This window comes from Mobula birostris, chromosome 17 (assembly GCF_030028105.1).
Source record: "Mobula birostris isolate sMobBir1 chromosome 17, sMobBir1.hap1, whole genome shotgun sequence".
In the NCBI taxonomy this organism is placed as follows: domain Eukaryota; kingdom Metazoa; phylum Chordata; class Chondrichthyes; order Myliobatiformes; family Myliobatidae; genus Mobula; species Mobula birostris.
In genome coordinates, this window is record NC_092386.1 from 2,283,013 (window position 1) to 2,310,625 (window position 27,613).

Here is a 27,613-nt window from a genome sequence, read left to right on the forward strand (position 1 = left end):
TGATTTGATGCCATTCTTTACCAGCAGAGCCATGCCATTCCCTTGTGCCTACCTTCCCATCCCTCTGATACAACGTGTAACTTTGTACATTCAGCCCCCAACTACAACCATCCGTCAGCCACAATTCAGCGAAGGCCACATTATCATACCCAACAATCTGTAATAGAGCAACAAGATCATCCACTTTATTTCTTGTACTCCGTGCAAGGAGATTAACACTTCGAGTACTGTATTTGCTATCCTTTTGATTCTGCATCCCCAATGCACTGATACTCATTCTGCTGGCTGCAGTTTTGTCCTGTCATCTGCCTGCCCTTCCTGACAGTCTGACTGCATGCTATCTTTGTTTTTTTTAACCATCTGTCCTATCCTGAGTCGCTTCACTCTGGTTCCCACCCCCTGCCAGATTAGTTTTCACGCCAACTTTTCATGTGTTACTCTTTATTTGGTTTCTGTTCACCTGCCTATACATTATTTTATGAAGTTTAGTATTTGTTGCTCATTAACTTATATTTTCCCCTCTGTATTTGCTTCCTTTCCACTGTTTTCTATTCAGCAACATTAAAGACATCCACTCGGTTCTGGAAGTGACAGTTTACGATGAAGATCGGGATCGCAAAGCAGACTTCCTCGGCAAAGTTGCTATACCTTTGCTAGCTGTAAGTTTAATCTGGCAGTTGCATGCTTTGTTTTTCTTGCTTAATGAAATTTCAGTCTGCGTGTCTGTCAGTTCTCAAGCAAGGTTTGCAGTAATGTGGCGAAAATACTTGCACGCACAATCTACAACATGCGGAATACTTGCACGCTCAATCCACGGCCGTGCGGAATCCCATGATACTTTTTTTTGACAGACTTGGTGCTGGTAATGAACAGGTACTTGTCAAAGTTGCCACAGTTGTTTTGGGTTCTCTGTCAGTTTCAGCAGCTCAGGGTCAAAGGTGGCTGGGTGTGTGTATTCAGCAGAGACCGAGAGACAGACGGCTGTCATGTCCTTTTCCCACAGATTCAAAGCGGTAAAGAGAAAGCCTACATCTTGAAAAACAAGAATCTGACAGGGGCAACAAAGGGGGTCATCTATCTTGAAATGGATGTGATTTTTAATGTTGTAAGTGTTAACTTTGTCTTTTTATACTGGATACAAACTTTTTGGTTGGTTAAGTCTCATTAAAGATCCTTTATGAGTAATTTATGTTACATAAAACATTTATTTTCCTCATGCTTTTCTCTGTAGACTGCCAGTATAAATGTTTTTTTTCAGTCCTGTAATTGCCATGGGAAATATCTTACAGTGAGACTGAATCATTTTTGTCCCTCTGTGATACATTGCAGGTAAGAGCAAGTATCAGAACTATCACTCCCAAAGAAGAGAAGTACATTGAAGAGGAACAGAAAATCTCCAAAGAGGTACACATTGCCACATTGAAGTGTTTTTCTGTGTATTATCACAACATTCTTTCAAAGTAATACCAGTGATCCGATATGCACAGTGAAGTTTTTCAATATGCTGTCCGCGTCAATTGTATCTGATAGTTTGCCTATGCTTTCGTGATATGTAAGTAATTTAGTTTTCTAAATTTACCCAAAGAAATATTCATTCATCCAACTTAATCATTTTGACAAGATACAGGAGTGTGCGGTGAAGTTGCTGTTTGGTCTACAATTATGTTTTGCAGTTATAAGACCATGGGGGTACATGGACACAAAGAGTTTCCAGTCCAACAAGGGCAAATAGGAACATGAATCATAGGAGCAGAATTAAACCATTCGGCCCATCAATTCTGTTTTGCCATTTATTTTTCCTCTTAACCCATTCAATTCCCTTACTAATTAAGAATTTATCAACCTCCATGTTAATGACTTGGCCTCCACAATCCTCTGTGGCAATGAATTCTACAGATTGGACTATCTTAGGTGGGAATCTTGGTCAGCATGGACCAGTTGGGCTGGAGGGCTTGTTAAGGTGCCCTTTTACTCTAACTGAGTGGTGGGCAGGTTGAAATTTACAGTTTTTGTTTCTGCAGATGCTAGAAAACCAGAGTAACACACACAAAATGCTGGAGGAACTCAGCAGGTCAGGTAGCATCTATGGAAACAAATAAACATCTGACCTTTCAGGCCAAGACCCTTTATCAGGACTGAAAAGGAGTGGGGAAGATGTCAGAATAAAAAGGTGGGGCGGGGAAAGGAGGCTAGCTGGAAGGTGATAGGTGAAGCTAAGTGGGTGGAAAAGGTAAAGAGCTGGAGAGGAAGGAATCTGATAGGAGAGGAGAGAGGACCATAGGAGAAAGGAAAGAAGTTATTTTATAGAAATATTTTTCATCTGCTGTTTGGCACAATATTGTAGCCAGTTCAATTAAACTATTTAGAAAAGTATAATTATTGGGAAATGCTAACAATTTCATGATATGACTGGACATATTTCATGGCAACATCCACAGCTCTGGCTCCAATGTGTTGGACAACTGGACAATTCCTGGCTTCACTGGGTTTCCACGGAGATCAAAAACAGAACAGAAGCTACTTTTATCCTGTCCATTTGCTCTTGAGTTCGACCTGGATTGTAGTGCAGCACTGAAGCAAAGTTAAAGTCTGTCACGAGCCTTGTGGTTCATCACGCCGGAGCTTATGCCGGTTTCCATGGCGTGAAGCGACTGAGAGTACGAGACTCCCCCCCCCCCCCCCCGGATAGGATGCCAGTCTATCGTGAGGTTAACCCCCAGCATTTCACCGGTACCCATTTTCAGCTGGGTGGATTGGAGCAGTGTGTGGTTAAGTGCCTTGCTGAAGGACACAACACAGAGCCTCGGATGGGGCTTGAACTCACAACCTTCAGATCGCTAGTCCAACACCTTAACCACTTGGCCACACGCCACACATACTGAAGCAAAGTAAGGGCAAAATATTATTAATGTCTGTTCTTAATTTGATCAGAATCCAAATCAGGTTTAATTTCACTGACAAATGTCGTGAAATTGGTTAACTTTGCAGCAGCAGTACAATGCAATACATGATGAATTGGAGAAAAAGAAAAGTAATTATATATATAAAATAGTTAAATTAAGTAAGTAGTGCCACAAAAAGAAAATCTTTTAAAAAGTAGTGAGGTATTGTTCATGGGTCCATTCAGAAATCAGATGGGAGAGAGGAGCAGAAACTGTTCCTGAATCATTAAGCGTGTGACTTCAGTCTTCTGTACCTCCTTCCTGATGGTAGCAATGAGAAGAGGGCAAGTCCTGGGTGATGGGGTCCTCAATGATGGGCGCTGCCTTCCTGAGTCACCGCTCCTAAAAGATATCCTGGATACCACGGAGGCTGGTGACTAATTTTACAACTCTCTGCAGCTTACTTCAATCCTGTGCAGTAGCACCTCCTCCCACACAGTGGAGCTTTGATATCTGGAAAGGATGTGAATCGGGTTTTATTGTTGCTCAGAAATCTACAGAGGAATTTATTTTTTATTTTATTTATTGAGATACAGTACAGAACAGGCCCTTCCAGCCTTTTGAGCCACACTGCCCAACAACCCCCAATTTAACCCGAGCCTCATCACAGGAGAATTTACAATGCACAATTAACCTACTAACCAATATATCTTTCAATGGTGGGAGGAAACCAAGGATCCAGAAGAAACCTACACATTCCATGGGGAGGACATAAAACTTCTTAAAGAGGACATAGGAATTGAACTCTGAAATCCAACACCCTGAGTTGTAATAGCATCATGCTAACTACTACATTTCCATGTCACCAGATAGAGCATCACATCACTCAATTACATTGTGCAGGTAGCTGCTTCTGCCCCGAGCTTTGTCACTCAGCTTGGAACTGACCGGTCAAAGCTGGGCCAAGCTAGACTTGCTTGAGTGTAGGACTGGGGAAACAAAATGTGCATCTAGATGTTGGGCCCAAGGTAGATCCTTTGAGATTTTGACACCCAAGAGCTTGAAAATATTCACCTTTCCACCACTGTCCTTTCAATGAACACTTGCATATTCTCCTGATTTCCCCTTCCTGAAGTCCATAATCAACTCTTTGGTCTTATTGATATTGAGAACAAGTCTGTTATTGAGACATGACTTGAATAGCCGATCTATTTCACTTGCGTCTTGTCAATGTCGTGACCATACGGATTGGGTCCAGTTTGTCTATATTCGCATTCTTTCATAATAACGAACAGCTACTGATTTTAGTAACAGTGTTTCGATAGAACATCAGCAAAGATGTATTTTGAACATAAGTTACAAAGCAAGTTTTAATTAAATTTTGCCACATCACCTCAGCTTCATATTCCAGTAAATCCTGAGGCAGGTTTTCAAACTCTTTCCCCCCCCCCGGTACTGTTCCATCTGCTGAGTTACTGAATCCAAATCCGAATCAGAATCTGATTTCATATCACTGGCACACGTTGTGAAATTTGTTGTTTTGCAACGGCAGTACATTGCAATAGATACTAATTTTAAAAACTATAAATTACAATAACTGATATAAACATCTAAATTAACTCTTGCAAAAAGGGAGAGATTTCAGTATCAATAGATTTTGAAACATTTTAAAACCAAGTTGCTTATTGAGGTTTCCATGGAACTGACTGTGGATTTCAGCTGTAATAGTCCTAAAAAGAAATATTTGATGATTCCCATTGGAGCTGCAGGCAAACCATTGCCACTGATTGGTGCCATTTCGATCAATCCAGTTATTACTTCTGATACCTGCAATTCCTGTAAATGCCTCCAAGAAAATGAACCTTAAATTGGGAACAGATGTTCTCAGGGAAAAGTATGGAAGAATTGTGGCAAATGTTCAGGGGATATTTGTGTGGAGCTGTGCATACGTATGTTCCAATGAAGCAGGGAAGTTAAGGTAGGGTACAGGAACCGTGGTGTATAAAGGCTGTAATAAATCCAGCCAAGAAGAAAAGAAAAGCTTACAAAAGGTTCAGAGAGCTAGGTAATGTTAGAGATGTAGAAGATTATAAGGCTAACAGGAAGGAGCTTAAAAAGGAAATTAGGAAAGCCAGAAGGGGCCATGAGAAGGCCTTGGTGGGCAGGATTAAGGAAAACCCCAAGGCATTCTACAAGTATGTGAAGAGCAAGAGGATAAGATGTGAAATAGGACCTATCAAGTGGGACAGTGGAAAAGTATATATGGATTTGATAAGGTACCCTATGCAAGTCTTATTGAGAAAGTAAGGAGGTATGGGATCCAAGGGGACATTGCTTTGTGGATCCAGAACTGGCTTACCCACAGAAGGCAAAGAGTGGTTGTAGAGGGGTCATATTCTGCTTGGAGGTTGGTGACCAGTGGTGTGCCTCAGGGATCTGTTCTGGGACCCTTACTCTTCGTGATTTTTATAAATGACCTGGATGAGGAAGTGGAGGGATGGGTTCGTAAATTTGATGACACAAAGGTTGGAGGTGTTGTGGATAGTGTGGAGGGCTGTCAGAGGTTACAGCGGGATATGGATAGGATGCAAAACTGGGCTGAGAACTGGCAGATGGCAAATAAGTGTGAAGCGGTTCATTTTGGTAGGTCAAATAAGCTGGCAGAATACAGTATTAATGGTAAGACTCTTGGCATCAGAGGGATCTTGGGGTCCGAGTCCATAGGATGCTCAAAGCAGCTGCACAGATTGACTCTGTGGTTAAGAAGGCATATGGTGTATTGGCCTTCATCAATCGTGGAATTCAATTTAAGAGCCGAGAGGTAATGTTGCAGTTATGTAGGACCCTGGTCAGACTCCACTTGGAGTACTGTGCTCAGCTCTGGTCGCCACACTACAGGAAGGATGTGGAAGCCATAGAACGGGTGCAGAGGAGATTTACAAGGATGTTGCCTGGATTGGGAAGCATGCCTTATGAAAACAGGTTGAGTGAACTCAGCCTTTTCTCCTTAGAGCAACTGAGGATGAGAAGTGACCTGATAGAGGTGTATAAGATGATGAGAGGCATTGATCATGTGGATAGTCAGAGGCTTTTTCCCAGGGCTGAAATGGTTGCCACAAGAGGACACAGGTTTAAGGTGCTGGGGAGTAGGTATAGAAGAGATGTCAGGGGTAAGTTTTTTACTCAGAGTGGTGAGTGCGTGCTGCTGGCAACGGTGGTGGAGATGGATACGATAGGGTCTCCTTTTTTCATTTTTTTAATTAATTTTTTTGAGTTTCTACAACAGAAACAAAACCCACCAGCAAAAAAGGGATTTATACTGTGAAAACAAACATGTCTAATATACAATTCATAACAGTAAAGAAAAAGCACCCAAAATAAAATCATATATAATTAGCATCCTCCCCACCCCCCCTCTACGCAACTCCAAGCCAATCATTTCGATGTAAAGAAAAGTTAAACAGAGCTTTTGTCACCACAGAGCTGTAAATATAATAAAAAGTATTTTGCCTACTACCTAAGCTGTAATATATTTCATATGGAAAAAACTGTAAAACTTAACCAGAAAAAAAAGCTGAAAGTAAGGGAATAAAATACAAAAAAAAGGAGGATAAACCTTTAATCTAGAGAGGACTTATGAAAATACTCAAGAAAAGGTCCCCACACCTTATGGAACTTTATGTCCGAACTAAGAAGTGAATAATGAATCTTTTCAGGGTCTAAGCAGGACATAATGTCTCTAAGCCATTGAGCAACATCTCTCCACCTAGGAAGAACTAAACGTCTAGCCGAAAGAGAGCCAAAAGATCATGTTTGATGTTTAGTCGGACTCAAATACATGTCAACTTCACCCGAGGTGCCAAAAAGAGAAATCAAGGGGTTAGGTTCTAAGTGGCAATTAAAAATATGGGATAAAGTTAAAAAGACTTCTCTCCAAAATTTTTCCAAACTAGGACAAGCCCAATACATATGAATATACACTTGTCACAAAAGGGACTAATATCAGGGTAGAACCACGATAATTTAATTTTAGACATATGAGCCCTATGTACAACCTTGAACTGCAAAAGACGGTGGCGAGCATATAAAAAGGTTGAGTTAACTGACTTAAGAATTGAATCCCAAACCTCGTCGGACAGAGACATATTTAAATCATGCTCCCAGGCAGTTCTAATTTTATCAAAGCCTCAAGGTTGCTAACTTATCACGAATAGTAGATATTAAACCTTCACCCAATGGATTTATACAAAGAAACAAGTCCACTACGTTTTTTCAGGCATCTTAGGAAAGTTTGGTATTAAAGGGTTAATAAAATGTCTAATTTGAAGATATCTAAAAAAATGAGTATTAGGTAGGTTAAACTTTGCAGACAGTTGTTCAAAAGTTGCAGAATGATTATCTATGAAAAGATCTTCAAAGCGCCTAATGCCCTTTCTGTACCAGACATGAAATGTTAAGTCTTGCATAGAAGGCCGGAAAAGATGGTTATGTAAAATAGGGATAGGGTCTTTTAAGAGACTTTTGGATAGGTACATGGAGCTTAGAAAAATAGGGGGCTATGGGTAAGCCTAGTAATTTCTAAGGTAGGGACATGTTTGGCACAGCTTTGTGGGCTGAATGGTCTGTATTGTGCTGTAGATTTTTTATGTTTCTGTGTTTCTATGATCCGGGTCAAACACTGCCGATCTGGGTCTGAACTCACCGATATGGGTCAAACACTGCTGGTTCGGGTCCGAGCACACCGATATGGGTCAACACTGCCAATGTGGTGACGAACACATCGATATGGGTCAAACACTGCCAATGTGGTGACGAACACATCGATATGGGTCAAACACTGCCGATCCAGTGATGAACACACCGATACGGGTCAAACACTGTCGATCCGGTAACGAACACACTGATACGGGTCAAACACTGCCAATGTGGTGACGAGCACACCAATACGGGTCAAGCACTGCTGATCCTCCATCACTCTAAGGAGAAAAGTCTAAGTTCACTCAACCTATTCTCATAAGGCACACTCTCCAATCCAGGCAACATCCTTATAAATCTCCTCTCACTCTCTCTGTAGTATCCATATCCTTCCAGTAGTGAGGTGATCTGAACTGAATACAGTACTCCAAGTGGGGTCGAACTGAGGTCTTATACAGCTCTTGAACTCAATCCCATGGTTGACGAATGCAAACACACCATACACCTTAACAACACTGGCAACCTGCGCAGCAGCTTTGAGTATCCTATTGAAACAGACCCCAAGATCTTGCTAATCCTCCACACTGCCAAGAGTCTCTTACCATTCTGTCTTCAAATTTGACCTACCAAAATTAACCACTTCACACTTATCTGGGTTGAATGCCATCTGCCACTTTTCAGCCCAGTTCTACATCCTATCGATGTTCCGCTATAACCTCTGACGACCCTCCAGATTATCCACAACACCCCCAACCTTTGTGTCATCAGCAAATTTACTAACCCACCATTTTACTTCCTCATCCAGGTCATTTATAAAAATCACAAAGAGGAGGGGAACCAGAACAGATCCCCGTGGAACACCACTGGTCACTGACCTCCATACAGAACACAAACCATCTACAACCATCCTTTGCCTTCTGTGGGCAAGCCAATTCTGGAATCACAAAACAAGGTCTCCTTGGATCCAATTCCTCCTTACTTTCTGAATGAGCCTTGCATGAGCCTTATCAAGTGCCTTACTGAAATCTATATACACTACATCTACTGCACCACCTTTATTACTGTGTTTTGTTCAATTAGGCTGGTAAGGCACGACCTGCCCTTGACAACGCCATGCTGACTATCCCTAATCAGATTACCGTCTTTCCAAATGCTCATAAATCCTACCTCTCAGGATCTTCTCCAACAACTTGCCCACTACTGAAATCAGACTCACTGGTCTATAATTTCCCGGGTTATCTCTACTTCCTTTCTTGAACAAGGGAACAACATTTGCAACCTTCAATCCTCTGATACTTTTCCTGTCCCTATTGATAATGCAAAGACCATCGCTCAGCAATCTCCTCCTTAGCTTCCCATAGTAGCCTGGGTATATCTCATCTGGTCCCAGCAACTTAACTAACTTAGTACCTTTCAAAAGCTCCAGCACATCCTCTTTCTTAATGTCTATGCACTCAAGCTTTTCAGTCCACTAAGTCATCCTCACAATTGCTAAAGTCGTTTTCACAGGTGAATACTGAAGCAAAATATTCATTAGGTATCTCCGCTACCTTCTCCGACTCCGTGCACGTTTCCATTATCGCGCCTGATTGGTCCTATTCTCACATGGCTCATCCTCTTGCTCTTCACATACTTGCAGAACACCTTGGGGCTTTCCTTAATCCTGCTTATCAAGGCCTTCTCATGGCCCCTTCTAGCTCTCCTAATTTCATTCTTGAGCTTCTTCCTGGCACCCTTGTAATTTTCTAGAACTCTAACAGTACCTAGTTTCTTGAACCTTTCATAAACTTTTCTTTTCTTCTTAACTATATTTTCTACATCCTTTGTACCCCATGGTTCTTTTACCTGCCATCCTTTCCCTGCCTCAATGGAATATGCCTTTTCAGAAGACTGTGTAAATGTTCCCTGAACATTTGCCACATTTCTGCCGTGCATTTCCCTGAGAATATCTGATCCCAATTTATGTTCCAAGTTCCTGCCTAATAGCATCATATTTTCCCCTACCCCAATTAAATGTTTTCCCAGATTGTCTGCTCCTATTCCTCTCCAGTGCTATGATGAAGGAGATAGAGTTGTGAGCACTACCTCCAAAATGCTCTCCCACTGAGAGATCTGACACCTTACCAGGTTCATTTCCTAATACCAGATCAAGTACAGTCTCTCCCATAGTTGGCTTACCTACATATTGTGTCAGGAAACCGTCCTGAACACACCTAACAAACTCCACCCATCTAAACCCCTTGCTCTAAGGAGATGCCAGTCAATATTAGGAAAGTTTAAAATCACCCATCACAACAATCCTATTATGAATGCACCATTCCAGAATTTGCCACCCTATCTGCTCCTTGATGTCTCTGTTACTATTGGGGGGGGGGGTCAATAAAAAACACCCAATAGAGTTATTGACCCCTTGCTGTTTCTGACTTCCACCCACATGGACTCAGTAGACAATCCCTCCATTTCTGCAGCCATGATACTATCCCTGATGAGCCTCAATGCTTCAATCTTCCTCGTCACTTCAAGATGGAGTTACTCATGACCCTGCACTTTGTCTCTGATCTTTTCCACGAGTTCTCAGACCTCTTCGCGCCCCCCCCCCCCCCACCCTCGACGAGGCAACTCTCCGGACACAGCATAGTGCTGGATCCTTCGGTCAACATTCAGACTGAATGCCACAGGCTCCGTAAGACTAAAAGGACAAGGGGAAGATGTAGAAAGAGTGAAATAATTGGAAACATTTGCTATCTAGAAGATGTTGCCCGAGGAATCATTGTTTGCTGGCACCATCTTGACCAGAAGTATCGTGGCTTCCCTGCGAATGCCGTGGAAATAAATATCCATGGTCATTTGAAGTGGTGGACGATATTCCGTGGTTACTCCCAAATGATTTAGTGAAGGATTTGGTGAGGTCAAGAAAGACAAGGTGTGGTGGATGATGCTGCTCTCTACCTTTCTCTTGGAGTTATTTCAAGGTAACTGTGATGCCCACTGTGCCTCTGGATGGATGAATTCCACAATGGATATTGGATATTGGAGAGCAACTTTTCAAACATTGGGAAGAGGCAGCTGAGAGGACTCTGAGGCTGACAGCAGAGAGAACTCTCCATAGGTACAAGGTCATAAGATATAGGAGCAGAATTAGGTCTTTTGGCCCATTGAGTCTGCTCTGCCATTTCATATAGCTGATCTAATTTTTCTCTCAGCCCCATTCTCCTGCCTTCTCCCTGTATCCCTTCATGCCCTGAACAATTGATAATCTATCAACCTCTGCCTTAAATATGCATTAAGACTTGGCTTCCACAACTGCCCGTGGAAAAGAATTCCACAGATTCACTAGTCTCTGCCTAAAGAAATTCCTGCTCATCGCCATTCTAAAAGACTGCCCCTCTACTTTGAGGCTGTGTCCTCTAGGCTTAGACTCTCCCACCATAAGAAAAATCTTCTCCACATCCACTCTATCAAGGCCTTTCAACATTTGATAGGTTTCAATGAGGTCACCCCTCATTCTTCTGAATTCCAATGTATACAGGCACAGAGCCATCAAACGCTCTTTGTATGACAAACCATTCAATCCTGGAATCATTTTTGTGAATCTCCTTTGAACCCTCTTTAGTTTCAGCACATCCTTTCTAAGCTGCTCACAAAACACCAAAGTGAGGCCACAGTGTTTTATGAAGTCTCAATATTACACCCTTGTTTTTATATTCTAGTCCTTTTGAAATGAATGCTAATATTGCATTTGCCTTCCTCACCACAGACTTAACCTGCAAATTAACTTCCTAAAGTTTCCTTTCATCTCTCCCTTCTTGAAGAGTGGAGTGGCATTTGCAATTTTCCAGTCTTCCGGACCCATTCCAAAATCTTGTGATTCTTGAACGATCAATACTACTTTCTCTACGTTCTGCGAAGGCTGAGAAAAGTCCATCTCCCACCCCCCATCCTCACCACATTCTACAGAGGTTGTATTGAGAGCATCCTGAACAGCTGCATCACGGCCTGGTTTGGAAATTGCACCATCTCGGATCGCAAGACCCTGCAGCGGATAGTGAGGTCAGCTGAAGGGATCATCGGGGTCTTTCTTCCCGCCATCACAGACATTTACACCACACGCTGCATCCGCAGAGCTAACAGCATTGTGAAGGACCCCATATACCCCTCATACAAACTCTTCTCCCTCCTGCCATCTGGTAAAAGACACCGAAGCATTTGGGCTCTCACGACCAGACTATGTAACAGTTTCTTCCCCCAAGCCATCAGACTCCTCAATACCCAGAGTCTAATCTGACACCAACCTACACACACACACAACTGAACACCACTCCACTGCCTTTGCAATTTTTGCTCATTTCTTTCTCAATTCCTGCTAAAACTTTGTTTACATTGTTTACATTTACGTCATTATACTGTAGTTTGTCCTTTACTGTGCCTATTGTCTTGTTTATTAATTATTGTACTGCCCTGAACTGTTTTGTGCACTTCATGTAGTCCTTTGCAGGTCTGTAGTCTAGTGCAGTACTCAGAGCCTAGACTGATATCTACATCATTTATTATTATATTGTAATTTGTCCTCTACTCTACCTGTCTTATTAATTATTGTACTGCCCTGCACTGTTTTGTGCACTTTGTGTAGTCCCGTGTAGGTCTGAAGTTCTGTGTTGTTTAACGTAGATTAGTGTAGTTTTGTGTTGTCTCAGGTGGTCTAGTGTAGTTTTATGTTGTTTCATGTAGCACCGTGGTCCTGGAGGAATGTTGTTTCATTTTTACTGTGTACTGTACCAGCAGTTACGGTTGAAATGACAATAAAAGCGACTTGACTTGATTAATGCTTTCATGATGTCTTCAGCCACCTCTTTTACAACCCTGCAGTGTACGCCATCAGGTCCAGGTGACTTATCTACCTTCAGCCCTTTCAGTTTCCCAAGAACCTTTTTTCTCATTATGATAACTTCACACAGTTTATGCCCCTTGACACCTGGAACTTCACCATATTACTAGTGTGTTCCACAGTGAAGACTGATGCAAAGTACTTACTCAGTTTGTCTGCTATTGCCTTGATCCCCTTTACAACCTCTCCAGAATTATTTTCCAGCGGTTCAATATCCACTCTCGTCTCTCGTTATGTATCTGAAGAAACTTCCAGTATTCTCTTTTATATTATTGGCTAGCTTGCTTTTGTATTTTATCTTTACCATCCTAATGATGTTTTTAGTTGCCTTCTGTTGGCTTTTAAAAGCTCTCAATCCTCTAACTTCCCACTAATCTTTGCTCTATTGCTCTCTTTGGCTTTTGTTGGCTTTGACTTCTCTTGTTGACCACAGTTGTGTCATCTTGCCTTTAGAATACTTCATCCTCTTTGGGATGTATATAGCCTGGTTGTATCGGTGTAATAGGATGGCTGCTCTGCTGTCATCCCTGCCAATTCTTTTCCAATCAATTCTGGCCATCTCTGCTGTCATGCCTCTATAGTTTCCTTTACTCCACTTCAATACTGACACATCTGGCTTTAGCTTCTCCTTCTCATATTTCAGTGTGAATTCAATCATATTATGATCACTTTCCCTAAGGGTTCTTTTACCTTAAGCTCTCTAATCAATTCTGGTTTATTGCACAACACCCAATGCAGAATAGTTGATCCTCTCTTGGTCTCAATCAGGAGCTACTCTAAAATGTTATCTTGTAAGCAGTCTGCAAATTCCCCCTCTTGGAATCCAGCACCAACCTAATTTTCCCAATCTACCTGCATATTGAAATCCCACATGACTACTGTAACATTGCTTGATGAACCCATGAGAAGAGAATAAATAAAAGTCCCAAACATAATGCTGAATCCTCATGTACACATTTCTAGAATCATTGTGGCAATGAAATGTATTTGAAGCTGTATTATATCTTTTTTCCCCCATTCTAATTTTGCTTTACATTCACTTTTCTGGCTTCTCGTCAAGCTGTCAAATATCTTTAGCAATTTCCAAATCCCTAATAACAAATTTCTTCAATAGGTCCCTGGCTACATACTTGCAGTTCCAGCCTTTGGTTGGTCTTCTGGACCAACAGATCAAATTTCCTTGGTAGTTAATCACTTGTTGGATCAGGTGCCCAATATACTCTGACACACCAGTGAGTTAGGTAAGCACGTTCAGTCTTCAGGCAGTGTGGTAGCTGCTGCTTTGTCTGGTGGTCTAGGATTTGATATGTCCCACTCCCAGGCAGTCCTCTCTGGTGGTCTAGGATCTGAAATGTCCCACCCTCAGACAGTGTGGTAGCTGCTGCTCTGTCTGGTCGTCTAGGATTTGAAATATCCCACTCTCAGGCAGTTTTGTCTGGTGGTCTCGGATTTGATATGTATCACTCTCTGGCAGTGTGGTAATTGCTGCTCTCTCTGGTGGTCTAGAATTTGGTATGTCCCACTCTTCTCGTAGTGTGGCAGGTATGTATTTTTTTGGGTCTGTAGCACTAATGTACGGTATGTCATTAGGAAATGATGAGTTAAATTCATTAATTCATTAGTTAAACTTTCAAAATCAATATTAATGCTTTACAATCTATTGCCTGTGAATTTTCAAGTCATTTTTTCTATCTTAACATCAACATTTTTGAAGCAATTAGTCAGTGAGATGGCCAAGGGCAGGTTCGCTGTCTTGCCTTATTAAAAAATCTAGAAATTTATTTCCTTGTAATTGATCAGTTGCCTTTTCTATTCTGATTTAATCTGTATTCTTCATTAATTGGATTTTAGTTCCTTACAGTGTTGTGTAACAGAGGAGAGTAAAATTAAGTCTTCAACCATTAATACTTACCCAAGGGAATTAAGCAATATAAATTAGAGTCTAGATAAGTTTTTTTTATGTAAATATGAAGGTGGCCAGATTTTAGTAGTCAGGGAAATGATTTCAAATGCAAGGTAGGCTGTTCAGGAAATACATCTTACAGTCAGGGGTCACTCTTATAGGTCGCGTCCTTTTCAGGGCGGTTAATCCACCTTTGGTCCCCACCTGGCACTCAGCTCTCACCTGTGGCTCCCCGTAGCTGCCTGCATGCGACAGCGGCCACACCCCGGGCAACGGCTTTGACAAGCCGGCTAAACCAGGTGAGAGTAGCCGATGGGTCTCAAACCCTCGGTGAGATAGGGAGTTGTCTATCCCAGCATGTGAAGACAGACTCCGGCGGATTGAGCGGACGAGACCAATGGAAGGTCCAACGATCAAGAAGGCGGTCTCTGCAAGCGTCGTGGAACGTGTAGAACGGGACAAGACATAGAAGACATCCTGGTCATCCACTGCGCCTAGTCCCATCTCCAGCCATCTAGACTCTGTCTTGCCACTGGATCCAGATGGGAATTGGGAAGAGAGAGTGAGGCTGACGCTGTGCAACTCTCCCTCACTTAAATCCAAATCACGCGCTAGTCTCAACACCATCATTATGGTGTCGAGGTCCTCTTCGATGTCAACGATGGACGAACAACTCTTACAGGTACCTCCTCCGGCCACCAAGTGTATGTTGGTGGTGTTCAGCTGCTGTAGCCCATCCACTTCAAGGTTCAATGTGTTTTGTGTTCAGAGACCCTCTTCTGCACATCGCTGTTGTAACTCCTGGTCATTTCAGTTACTGTCACCTTCCTGTCAGCTTGAACCAGTCTGGCCATTCTCCTCTGACATCTCTTATTAACAAGGTGTTTTCTCCCACAGAACTGCTGCTCACTGGTTGTTTTTCACACTATTCTCTGTAAACTCTGGAGACCATTGTGCGTGAAAATCCCAGATCAGCAGTTTCAGAGTTCAAAGTTCAAAGAGATTCCATGGCATACTTTGAAAGAGTTTGGGAAGTGCTCATTAATGTCCTGTTCAATGTCAGTCCCACAAACTGCTCAACCGGTTATTTATCACTTTGCCGTTCTATGCTGCACCAAAATAGATGGACGTTATAAGATCATATAAATGAACATTCTCTCTTGTTACTTAACCTTTCATGTAGGAAAACCTCCAAAGTCAGACAAATATTAATTAGGGCAAATGTCTACAGGAACTTTGCAGCTTGAGCTGCATCTGTGAAACCTCCGCATTCGTCAAGTACCACCAATTTGTAATGTTCCCTCTAATTTGTAATGATCAGTGTGCGCAAAAATCATGCACTGTACAGTATTTTGTCCAGTGACAACAACACGTATGCACTGAATTTTATGTAGTTTATAGAGGTATTCATTTTAACAGCTGCCAATTAGAACTTTGATCTCCTCTGGGACAGATCATTTTCACTCGTTCATCTGCACTCTCACAAAACATACGTAGGCCTGCAGTGGGTAATGAAGGATTTTCTTGCTGGAGCATTTGCGCAGCATCCATATGTAATTTGCTTGCTAAATGACACTTTGAAGGGTCATTTTCCCAATATCACTCTCCTTCTTCCCACTTGCAAATTCTCTAGTAACTTTTACATCACTATCACAAAAAACTGTGGGTCAATTGTTTAAGAAAAATAACAAGATGGCTTGAGTCACAAAACTAGATTGGGGTGCTTTTATCTACCTCAAAACCAGACAAAAACTGGAAAAAACAATATATATAGCTACTCTCAGACTAAATGCAAAAGAAAACTCACCCCAAAGCCTTGGTAACCTGAGGCTTATAACTGCTAAGCCCCTCCCCCTAGACCAACCAAAAGCTAATTAACTCAATTATCCAATGAAAGATGGTATCCTCCACCATCAGCACACCTGTGCAGGTTGCTGCTGCCTCTATCTGAGACAGCTCCATGCAGCAGCTCTGGTTCAGACCCAGTCACTGTTACTGCTGGGGATGAGTGTTTTACCGAGTGTACCATGTGCCGTCTGTGGTCAGTGACGGGCCTTCGTCACAATCACAATATACGCAGGTAACAACAGTTCCTGTTTTGTACAGAAATATTTCTCATAGCTGCATGTTCCTGACCTCATCAGCTTTCAGTGTAGCAGTTCCTACTGTTTCACTGAGCCATTCTGGGTAAATGAACCAGCAGTTCTTTTACACTTCACGCCCTTTGCTTTCTTGGAATTCAATATAGTGAATCAATAATTTCTTCAAAAAAAACAGTATAAATAAGCCAGTTCTAAAATCTGCAGACAAATCATCGCAAACTCCACATTGTCAACACCGTCTGCACCAGAAACCGGAAAAGGAAATGTGATTGTGTACAATTATGAAAGGTACTGAGGAACGGGGTGACAACCTTTTATGCACAGTTTAAATTTCTTTGTGCTCTAGCAGCAAAAGATGTGTGCGCACAACTTAGAGGGGACATTGCCACCAACCCTTTGTTTCTTGCTCCTGACCACAGCATCTCTGGTGTGTTTTATCTCTAGATATTAATTAAGCTTTTATAAACTCCTTACATTTAAGGTGAGGGGGTGTAAGTTCAAGAGAGATGTGAGGGGCAAGTTTATTTTTACACACAGAGTGATGAGTGCCTGGAGTGCACTGCCTGGGCTGGTGGTAGAAGCAGAGACAGAGGAGATGTTTATTCAGGAACATGAATGGGAGGATGTGGACATGGTGTAGGCGGGGGGATTAGTTTACTTGGCCATTTGATGACTAATTTAATTGGTTTGGTACAACATTGTGGGCTGAAGGGGCTGTTCCTGTGCTGGACTGTTCTCTGCTCTATGTTCTAGTGTTATCTGAGTCAAAGGAGAAACGTTGGGGAAAGAGAAGAATCAGGTTTTTTTAATGAGGTTCTTAAGAATGATAAGTTTAGCAAAAGAAGGTTGGAGTACAATGTGTAAAATCAGAGCTACTGATGAATGAAGAAAATGGGGTTTTCCACATAAAATCAGACTTAGGTTTGCTGACAATGAGTGCGAGATTGTTGCTGTGACACCACTCAAACAATTGATATCTCTGTAGCAGATTTCACTTCTGTATGCCTCCTGTGATTGCCAGCTATGATCCTGCCAACAACAGTGGTGTCATCAGTAAATTTGTGGACTTGTAGACAAAATAAGTACAGGATTATGTTTAACAGGCCAGACAACATCTTCAAACAAATCGACTAATTTAGGGTGGGGGGGTTATATGAGAGGCAGGGTTTAAGGGTTAGCACAACATTGTGGGCCAAGGGGCCTGTAACGTGCTGTACTATTCTATGTTTTATGTTTAACTGACCCATATGTTTCCTTGAGTTGATGTTGCGCATCGTTATATAATATTTAACATTTTTCCATATTTAACATTTCAGATTTATAATCATCATAGCTATTATTATTGTCTATAATAAAAAAGAAAATGTTACCATTGGTGGCTTAAGGGGAGGGGAGTGGCTCCACAGCTTCATCTGAATTCTTCAGAATGATGCCAGATTTGCCTTGGAGATTTGGACAATGTAAATTTCTTCCTGCAGAGCATTTCATGACATAAATAATCTGATTTGCACACGACTGCAGCTATATCATCCATCTTTCTATATTCTAATTAAACATTTCTCTACATCTGGATATATTTCACTTGTATATATAGTGTATACAATACTGCGCAAAAGTCTTAGGCGTATATATACATACATATACACACACACACACACCCCTAGGGTACCTAATACTTTTGTGCAATACTGTATTTGTCAACATGGAGCAGAGAGCGAGTTTGGAAATCCAGCAGGAGCAAAGGATGTTGGGAGTGGTGAGGGTGGAGCACCATGGTGGGAATGTACGGCAGGTGGCAGAGAAGGAGAGCCAGGGGTGGGAGGAATAGCATGGGTGCAGACACACCCAGCCCTGAGACACCAGACAAGGTCATTTGATTCCAAACAACTAGCTATTGATCATTACAGAATGTCTCTCTGGTGCTTCCTACTCCTTACCCTCTTCCTTCCCCCTTTCCCAACCATGATTCCCCTTTCCCTGCCCCCTTCCCACTCTCAGTCCTACTGTGCAAAAGTCTAAGACACCCTCGCAATATATACGTGCCAAAGACTTCTGCACACAGATCTGTATTTGTTTGCAATTCCTGCTCTTCAGTGTTTAAAGTTCTTTTTTTCTAATTTATGTTCAGACCTTTCCACTTACTAGCAGTACGTTGACCATACTAATAATGGAACTCCCTCATGTAACATAATCAGAATCATAAATTTGAGAAAATCTGCAGATGCTGCCTGACCTGCTGAGTTCCTCCAGCATTTTGTGTGTATTTCTCAGGTATATTCTCACTGATGTAGGTCATAAGATTTATTGTTTGCAGAAGTAGTACAGTGCCAGGATTAAAAATTACTATAAGTTGCCGCCTTCTTATTGCTGCCATCAAGGAGAGGAGGTACAGGAGCCTGAAGCCACACACGCAACATTTCAGGAACATCATCATCTGGTGATGAACAGTGTCGTCAAGTTTCTGAATGGACATTGAGCCCATGAACACCACCTCGCTATTTTTCTTCTCTTTTTGGACTACTTGTTTGATTTAATTTTATTTTTTTATATACAGTAAATACTTATTGTAATTTACAGTTTTTAAAAATTATTATTTATTGCAATGTACTGCTGCCTCAAACCAAAACATTTCATGACCTATGCTGGTGATATTAAACCTGATTCTGAAAAAAATACGGAAGGTGAATAATGAGGAGGCTGATGGATTCATGGAACTCTCAAAAAGCTGGCGGTGGAGGGGAAAGAGGTTGTTCCTAAAATACTGTGAGCATCTTCAGACTTCTGTACCTCCTGCCCGATGGGAGTAGTGTGAACGTGGATGATTAAGGTCGCCAGTGATGGCTGCTGCCTTCTGCCATCTGCCATCTTGTCTTCGGTACCTCCTGCCCGATGGGGGTAGTGTGAACGTGGATGGAAAAGGTCGCCAGCGATGGCTGTCGCCTTCTTGAAGCACCACCTCTTGAAGTTGTTCTCAATGATGGGGAGGGTTGTGTCCATGATGAAAATGGCTGAATATACAACCGTCTACAGCCTCTTGTGATCCTGCGCATTGGAGACTCCATACCACATTGTGATGCAACCAGTCAGAATGCTCTCCAACATGCATGTGTAGAAATTTGCAAGGGGCTTTGTTGTCATACTAAATCTTTTCAAACTCCTAATGAAGTAGTGGCACTGACGAAGGGTCTCGGCCTGAAACGTTGACTGTACCTCTTCCTAGAGATGCTGCCTGGCCTGCTGCGTTCACCAGCAACTTTGATGTGTGTAGTGGCACTGATGTGCCTTTTTCTTGATTTCATCAGTGTTTTGGGCCTAAGATAGATTCTTTGAGACTGTGATGCCCAGAGACTTGAAGCTGCTCACCCTTTCCACGACTGATCACTCAATGCAGACTGGTGTGTGTTTCCTCAATTCTTTAGTCTTGCTGACATTGAATGCAAGATTTTTGTTGTAACACCAGCCAACCAGCCCATCTATCTCACCCCTCTACGCCTGCTCATTGCCATCTGAGACTTGGCCTACAGCAGGAGCGTCATCAGCAAACGTGTCGAATTTTTTAAGCTTATAACAATATTGACAGTAAAGACAACATTTATAGAATTTTGAGCTAAGCCTAGCCACACACTCATGAGTTCAAAGAGAGTACCCAGCCAGTGAGTTATTCATTGTTCTCCAGTACTAAATCCTCAAAACCTCTGAGAGTACATGGCATTGTTCCTTGGAGCAGAATAAAAATACATTAAACCAGTGAATCTTTGGGGACTCAATGAGTCATAGGTCACTACAGCATAGGAACAGGCCCTTTGGCCCATCTAGTCCTTGCTGAACTGTTAATCTGCGTAGTCCCATTGACCTGCACTCAGACCATTTCCCTCCCATTATGTTTTTAAATGTCAAAATCAAACCTGCATCTACCATTTTCACTAGCAAGTTGTTCCACAATCTCACCACCACCTGAGTGAAGAAGTTCACTCTCATGTTCCCCTTAAACATTTCACCTTTTACCCTTAACCCATGACCTCTAATTCTAGTCTCACCCAACTGCAGTGAAAAAAAACCTTTGCTTATTAACTCCATTAATTTATTTCTATTAAATAAATTGTAGTTCATCTCAGTGCTTACCTGTTGGTCTTGCTGTCAAGAAACATGTGCAGGTGACTTGTGAAAGTGGCCTCTGTTCTCTTTTCAATCTACATGTATAGTCAAATAAGTAGCTTCATTGTGTGTCAGGTCTGCACTATACATCTCCCCAGGCCTTTCAGGGTGCATACTCCTGCCTTAACCTATCAATTGTCCACCCTAAATTACTATCTAATATACATTAATGACAAACTAATCAAAGGAGAGTTGATAAGCATGCATGATAGCAACAATTTTCAGGTGTAACATGACAATAAGAAGTGAGATCGTGGGAGACAGCCAGCTCTGGATGGGTCCCAGCAGGTAAAGTAACCCCAGCATTCATTAGCAGGGGGTATTATAAATAAACCCAGGTTAATGCCAGAAACTGCCAGTTTAAGGACGGTTATTTGATCTGACATATTAACTCATTTCTTCTTTCCAGAGATGCTATCTGATCTGAGTCTTTCTAACATTTGGTTTCATTTCAGATTTTATTTTGATTTCAACACTTTTAAGAGAAGTTTGGATAAGTACATACATGGGAAGGGTGTGGAGGGCTATGGTCCTAGTGCATGTTGATTGGACTAGACAGAACAGACCAGATGGGCCGAAGGTCTGTTTCTGTGCTCTAGTGCTCTTTGACTCTGTTTACAATGTCTGTAGTTTTTTTGATTTTCATTGTTGCTATTAAAATATATTCCCAACTTGTACTTTGATAAATATGATCATCACTGGAACTCAAGAGGGAAATGTCATGGCTAGGAACTTTGCCCTATGTGACCAACATGTGATTTTCATCCATTCACATTGACCATTTACCGAGATTATGTTCTCCTGATTAGTCCACTCATTAACCACAAAGATTTTCTGGAGTCGTACACAGCAGCTGTAAATCACATGCATTAACGTAGAACACAAGAGATTCTGCAGATGCTGGAAATCCAGAGCAACACACATAAAATGCTGGAGGAAAACACTCAAAATGGTCAGGCAGCATCTCTGGAGAGGAATAAGCAGTTGACGTTTCGAGCTGAGGTCCCCTTCCAGGACCGAGAAGGAAGGGGGAAGATGCCAGAATAAAAAGGTGAGGAGAGGGGAAGGAGGACAGCCAGAGGGTGACTGGTGAAGCCAGGTGGGTGGGAAAGGTAAAGGGCTGGAGAAGAAGGAATCTGAAAGGAAAGGAGAGTGCACCACAGGAGAAAGGAAATGAGGAGGGGACCTAGGGGGAAGTAATAGACAGGTGAGAAAAGGCAAAAGGTCAGAGTGGAGAATAGAAGATGAGGGAAGAGGAAGGGATGATTTGATAATCTGAAGGAGAAATCAATATTCATGCCATCAGTTTGGGCATACCCAGACAGAATATAAGGTGTTGCTCTCCCACTCTGAGGGTGGTCTCATCTTGGCACATTGGAACAGAAATGGGAATGGGAATTAGAATGTTTGGCCACCAAGAAGTCCTGCTTGTGGCAGATGGAGCGGAGGTGCTCGAGAAAGCAGTGCCCCAGTTTAAGACGGGTCTCTCCAATGTAGGGAAAGCCATATTGGGAGCACTGAACACAATATGTCAATCTTGGAATGTTGGCAGCAATGGCCAAATTGCCCTGACTTGTAAAGACAGGGAGAAATTCCGTTCCTTTGGAAACGAGGCATCAATGACATCACAGATGCACAGAATGCCCTAAGCAGTGATGTGCATGGACTCATCTTCTGAGTGACAAGCACAGAGTGATCATGACCTTCAATGTGCAGAGCAGTCCAAAGTTCAGGACATTACCAGATCTCTACCTGCAGATGAGGGCAAAGCTGTACGTTCAGTAACTTTATAAATCATAGCTGCCCGATGCGATCTCCCTAAAATGCTTGTGGATACACCCCATCTTTAGGTTCAAAGTAAATTTGTTATTGAAGTATGTATATGTCACCATATACAATTCTGAGATTCATTTTCTTGTGGGCATTCTCAGTAGAACAAAGAAATACAATGGAATCAATAAAAAAAACTACACACAAAGGCAAACAACCAATGTGCAAATAAATAAATAAAAGGTAACAAATGTGAAAATATAAAAAGAAAATCAATAATAATAACAAATAAAGAAATAAATAATATTGAGAATACGAGTTTAAATTCCTTGAAAGTGGGTCCCAAGGCTGCAGAATCAATTCAGTGTCCATAAGACATTGGAGCAAAAATTAGGCCATTCAGCCCATTGAACCTGCTCTCATTCCTTCATGGAGGTTTATTGTCCCTCTCAACCCCATTCTCCTGCCTCTCCTGTAACCTTTAGGCCTTACTAATCAAGAACCTATCAACCTCTGCTTTAAATATACCCAATGACTTGTCCTTCACAGCTGTCTGTGGCTATGAATTCCACAGATTCACCACCCTCTGGCTAAAGAAATTCGTCCTCATCTCTGTTCTAAATGGACATCTCTCTTTTCTGAGACTGTCCTAGACTCCCCCACTATAGGAAACATTCTCTCCAGTAAAGAAAATGCACTCTCTTTTTCAACTCCTTTGAAAAGAAACTCTTATCATTAGCCTTTCATGTCCGAGGCCCATTGAAACGACAATTAGGGAACTCTGTCTTCATCAAAATACTGATCAAACATCATGATTCTATGATTCATTCCTATAGTCTTTCAAGTAAATGAGCTTTACACTTGAATATCTAGGCCGTAAATTTGGAATTAAGTTGCCCAGTGTGTTCAATATGTTCCAATTAAGTTTATTTTTCCTTATATTCAGTCATCTATATTTCATAAAATTCAGCCTCTGGGTTTCGGTTAATTGTGTTTTCTGAATTACGTCAACTAGCAGTCATGTTTTATTTTAAGAAGTTCTTAACTGATAACAGTGTGACCTTGCATATCCAAAAAGATGTGTTCACTTTCATTAGGAATTTGCAGACTAATACGTGACTCTTCTTCTTTGGCGTAGCAGCTCACAGGTATTTTACTCAGTGTTCATGACATCTAACTGCAATACTTCAGTTCAGTTTAAACCCTATTATTTTCAAAGTAAATTCAAAGTTCAAGGAAAATTTATTATCAAAGTACGAGTATGTCACCATATACAGACAACCCTGAGATTCATTGTCTTGCAGACATATTCAATAAATCTAGAGAATAATAACCATAACAGAATTAGTGAAAGACCGCCCAACTTGGACATTCAACCAGAGTGCAGAAGGCAACAAACTGTGCAAAGACAAAAAGAAATAATAATTAATAAACAATGAATGTCAAGAACGTGAGATGAAGAGTCCTTGAAAGGAGTCTATAGGTTGTGGGAACAGTCAGTGATGAGGAAAGGGAAATTGAGTGAAATTATCCCTTTTGGTTCAAGAGCCTGATGGTTGAGGAGGTAATAACTGTTCCTGAACCTGGTGATGAGAGTCCCGAGGTTCCTGTACCTTCATCTTGATGGCTCAGTGAGAAGAGAGCATGGCCTGGGTGGTGGGGACCCTTGATGATGGATGCTGCTTTCCTACAAAAGGGTTTCCTGAAGATGTGCTCAATGGTGGGGAGGGCTGTATTCACTACAAAACTGCATCACAGGACATTGGTGCCATGCTGATAAGGACTGATAAGATCTTTCAGTCCTCAGGCAGGTGCTTCCTTTTCCATAATAGTTTATTATCCAAGCACTATCTTTTATGTTGTGCTGTACTTCACATGTTTCAATTAAAATGGGGATAATTAAAGTTAATTTTCTGAAAGTTATATTTGATCAAAGATAAAGGAGATAGAGACGTGGCTCATTCCACAGATTTATTATCTGTTCCCAAGAGGTTTTCATTCTTAAGAAGTATGATACTGATTTTGAACATTGAGATCCCTTTCTCTGTTATAATTGAATTTATGTAGCAGCGATGCTATCAGATCTGGCCGAGCAGTGCCGCACCGATGCGTAGCTGGGGATCTGCCTTCAGATATATACGCAACTAAACGAAAACCAAAACTGAAGCTGCAGATGCTGGAAATCCAAAGTACCATCAGAAAATGTTGGAAAAACTCAGCAGGTCAGGCAACATCTTTGGAAAGAGAAACAGTTAATGTTTCAAGTGAAAGCCTTTCATTGGGATTGATTTCCAATGATGGACCTAAACCTGCTGAAGTTGATGACAATCCATCTCCAGGTAACAGCAGGGTTTCATTTTGATATCCATAAGTCAATTTTGTCATTAGTCGCAAAGTACATAAAGCCAGCTCCATCATGGGCAGTAACATGGTCAACATTGAGGACAGCTCCAGATGCAAACGTGGCATCCGTCATTAAGGACCCCCATAAGGTCATACCCTCTTCTCATCGCTACCATCAGAGAGGAGATACAGGAGTATGAAGACATATACTCAATGTTTCAGGATCAGCTTCTTCCCCTCCACCACCAGATTTCCGAACAGTCCGCGAAACTAAGACCATTTGCTCTCTTTTTGCATTAATTATTTATTGTTCTTTTACGTCTTACTGTACCTAATAGTAATTCTTTTTGCATTGCAATGCGCTTCTGCCACAAAGCTGCAAATGTTCTGACATATATTAGTGATAAAGATTCAGATTCTAATGGTATTGTATTCAATGGCAAACAATGGCAGTGTTCAGTTCAGGTTGCCTCATTATGGGAAGGATCTGGAAGTTTTAGAGATTTACCAGGATGCTGCCCGGATTTGTGAACATGTCTTGTCAGAAAAGGTTTTCTGTTTAAGCGAAGGAGGATGAGAGGCGACTTGATAGAGGTGTACAAGATGATAAGAAGCTGAGATAGCATGGACAGACTGCGGTTTTTCCCCTGGGCTGCACTGGCTAATAACTGAAGAGATACGTGTAAGGAGAGTGGAAAAAAGTTGGTAGGAGATGCTGCATCAGGGGTAGGTTTTTTACCCAGAGAGTAGAGGATGCATGGAATGCACTGCGGGGGTCTAATAGAAGCACTTACGTTAGGGACACTTACACAGAGAGTGGAGGGTGCATAGAACACTGCTGGGGTGCTGGTAGAAGCACGTACATTAGGGACATACATTTACTAGACTCTAAGATAAGCACATGGATGATAGAAAAATGGAGGGCTATGTGTGAGGAAAGGGTTAGATTGATTTTACAGTTGGTTTAAAGGTTGGCACATTTTGTGTGGAAAGAACTGTACTTTGCCATGTTCTATGTTGTATGTTTAAAGAAAGCACTTGAGACTGATAAGAGAAAACAATAACAGTGGAGAGAGAGGGAGAGGGAGGAACTTAGTTCTGCCATTTGTAGGAATGAACGTATTCACGTACTGTACATCACACTTTTGAATTTAATAATGAAACAGGAGCTCGTTCAAAAGTAGAGGTGTCTATAAATCAGATGTTGTTAACCCGGGACTGTCTGTACCCCATGCAGTTTCTGTGTGCTCTTTATTTTTAAGCCATTACCAAGCTGTTTGATGTTATTATAACTTTATTCATAAATATTAATAATGTCTACATTTAGAATAATATTTAGTTTATATGATTTGAATGAAGGTCAGAAGGAATTTTAAGATTTGCTTGTCAGTTTCCAACTTTATGCAGAATTGAAAGGCTGTAGGTTGATTTAAAATAGTCTCTGGAGATTAGGCACGTCAAGTATAACTGCACAGGAATTCCATATCAGATCAATTAAACTTCAAATCTTGTCTTCGATCAATCTATATTCAAAATTTGCTCACACTTTATTTTGTTTTAATCTGAATCTCCCAGCGTTTGTTAAATCTCCCTTTTATGTTCAACATTTTAATGAGGAACTTCCTGAAAGATACAGTGGTGGTAAAGATAATAATAACAATACTGAACACGGCTAGAACAGTCTGAAAGTTCCTAGCAATTGAGAAGTGAGTGTGTTTGGCTGTGCCCGTACCGCAGGTTTTACCAGCCTGAGCTGAGAGAAAAAAAATTATATTATCTTTATTCATACAGCACATTTCATACACATGGTATAGTTCAAAGTGCTTTGCAATGGGATAAAAGTACAAATATGAAAAATAGTTATAAAAAAAGCAGAGATGATCATTAAAAGTAACGTTAAGTAAATAGGATTGGAGCAGGCATTTCAGAGTCAGCTGAGTCTGCATCCCTTAAAGTTTTAGGTATTTAATTACACAGTTTCGGAGCGAAGTTCAAAAAATCTGACCTGGAAATGATCTTTTGAGAGAGATTGTTTAAATTTAAGAAAATGGTGGAAGAAGACCTGGGGGCATCTTCCCCACACACTGCCAAGAATGCCAAGATGAAAAAAGGGAAAAAGCTTGAAGCAAATATCCTATCACTGTGTTTGTCTTTACTGTTGAACTCCCTATTTATCCATATTTCCTTTATCAGTCCATAAGACCATAAGACCACAATACCAAAAGACCACATAGGAGTAGATTAGGCCATTTGGCCCATCAAGTCTGCTCCACCATTTCATCATGCTGATCCAATTTTTGTCTCAGCCCCAATCTCCTGTCTTCTCCCTCTATCACTTCGTGCCCTGATCAATCAAGAATCTATCAACTTCTGCCTTATATATACGTAAAGACTTGGCCTGCTCAAGCTCACCACACTCTGGCTAAAGAAATTCCTCCTCATCTCCATTTTAAAAGGATGCCTTGCTATTCTGAGGTCGTGCCCTCTGGTCTTGAACTCTTCCATCATAAGAAACATTGTCTCCACATCCACTCTATCAAGGCCTTTCACCATTCAATATGTTTCAATAAGGTCACCCCTCATTTTCCTGAATTCTAGTTAATAGAGGCCCAGAGCCATCAAATGCTTTTCAAATGACAAGCCATTCAAGGCTGGAATCGTTTTTGTGAACCTCCTTTGAAACCTCTCCAGTTTCAGCAAATCCTTTCTTAGATAAGGGGGCCAAAACTGCTCACAATACTGCAAGTGAGGCCTCACCAGTGCTTTATAAAATCTGAACATTACATCATTACCTTTATATTGTAGTCCTCTTGAAATGAATGCCAACATTGCATTGCCTTCCTCACCACAGACTTAACCTGCAAATTAGCCTTCAGGG

The 27,613-nt window shown here is 41.5% G+C and overlaps 1 protein-coding gene across 5 annotated transcripts in view; it reads left to right on the top strand.

Annotated features, from left to right (window-relative positions):
- mctp1a (multiple C2 domains, transmembrane 1a) overlaps positions 1-27,613 on the top strand; it is a 559,392-nt gene that overhangs the window by 318,739 nt on the left and 213,040 nt on the right. For all 5 annotated transcript variants that reach the window (XM_072281200.1, XM_072281201.1, XM_072281204.1 and 2 more), the window contains exons 13-15: positions 557-659; positions 1,004-1,105; positions 1,330-1,404. In XM_072281200.1, the coding sequence (XP_072137301.1) occupies positions 557-659; positions 1,004-1,105; positions 1,330-1,404 (280 nt within the window). The remainder of the gene's footprint in view (positions 1-556; positions 660-1,003; positions 1,106-1,329; positions 1,405-27,613) is intronic.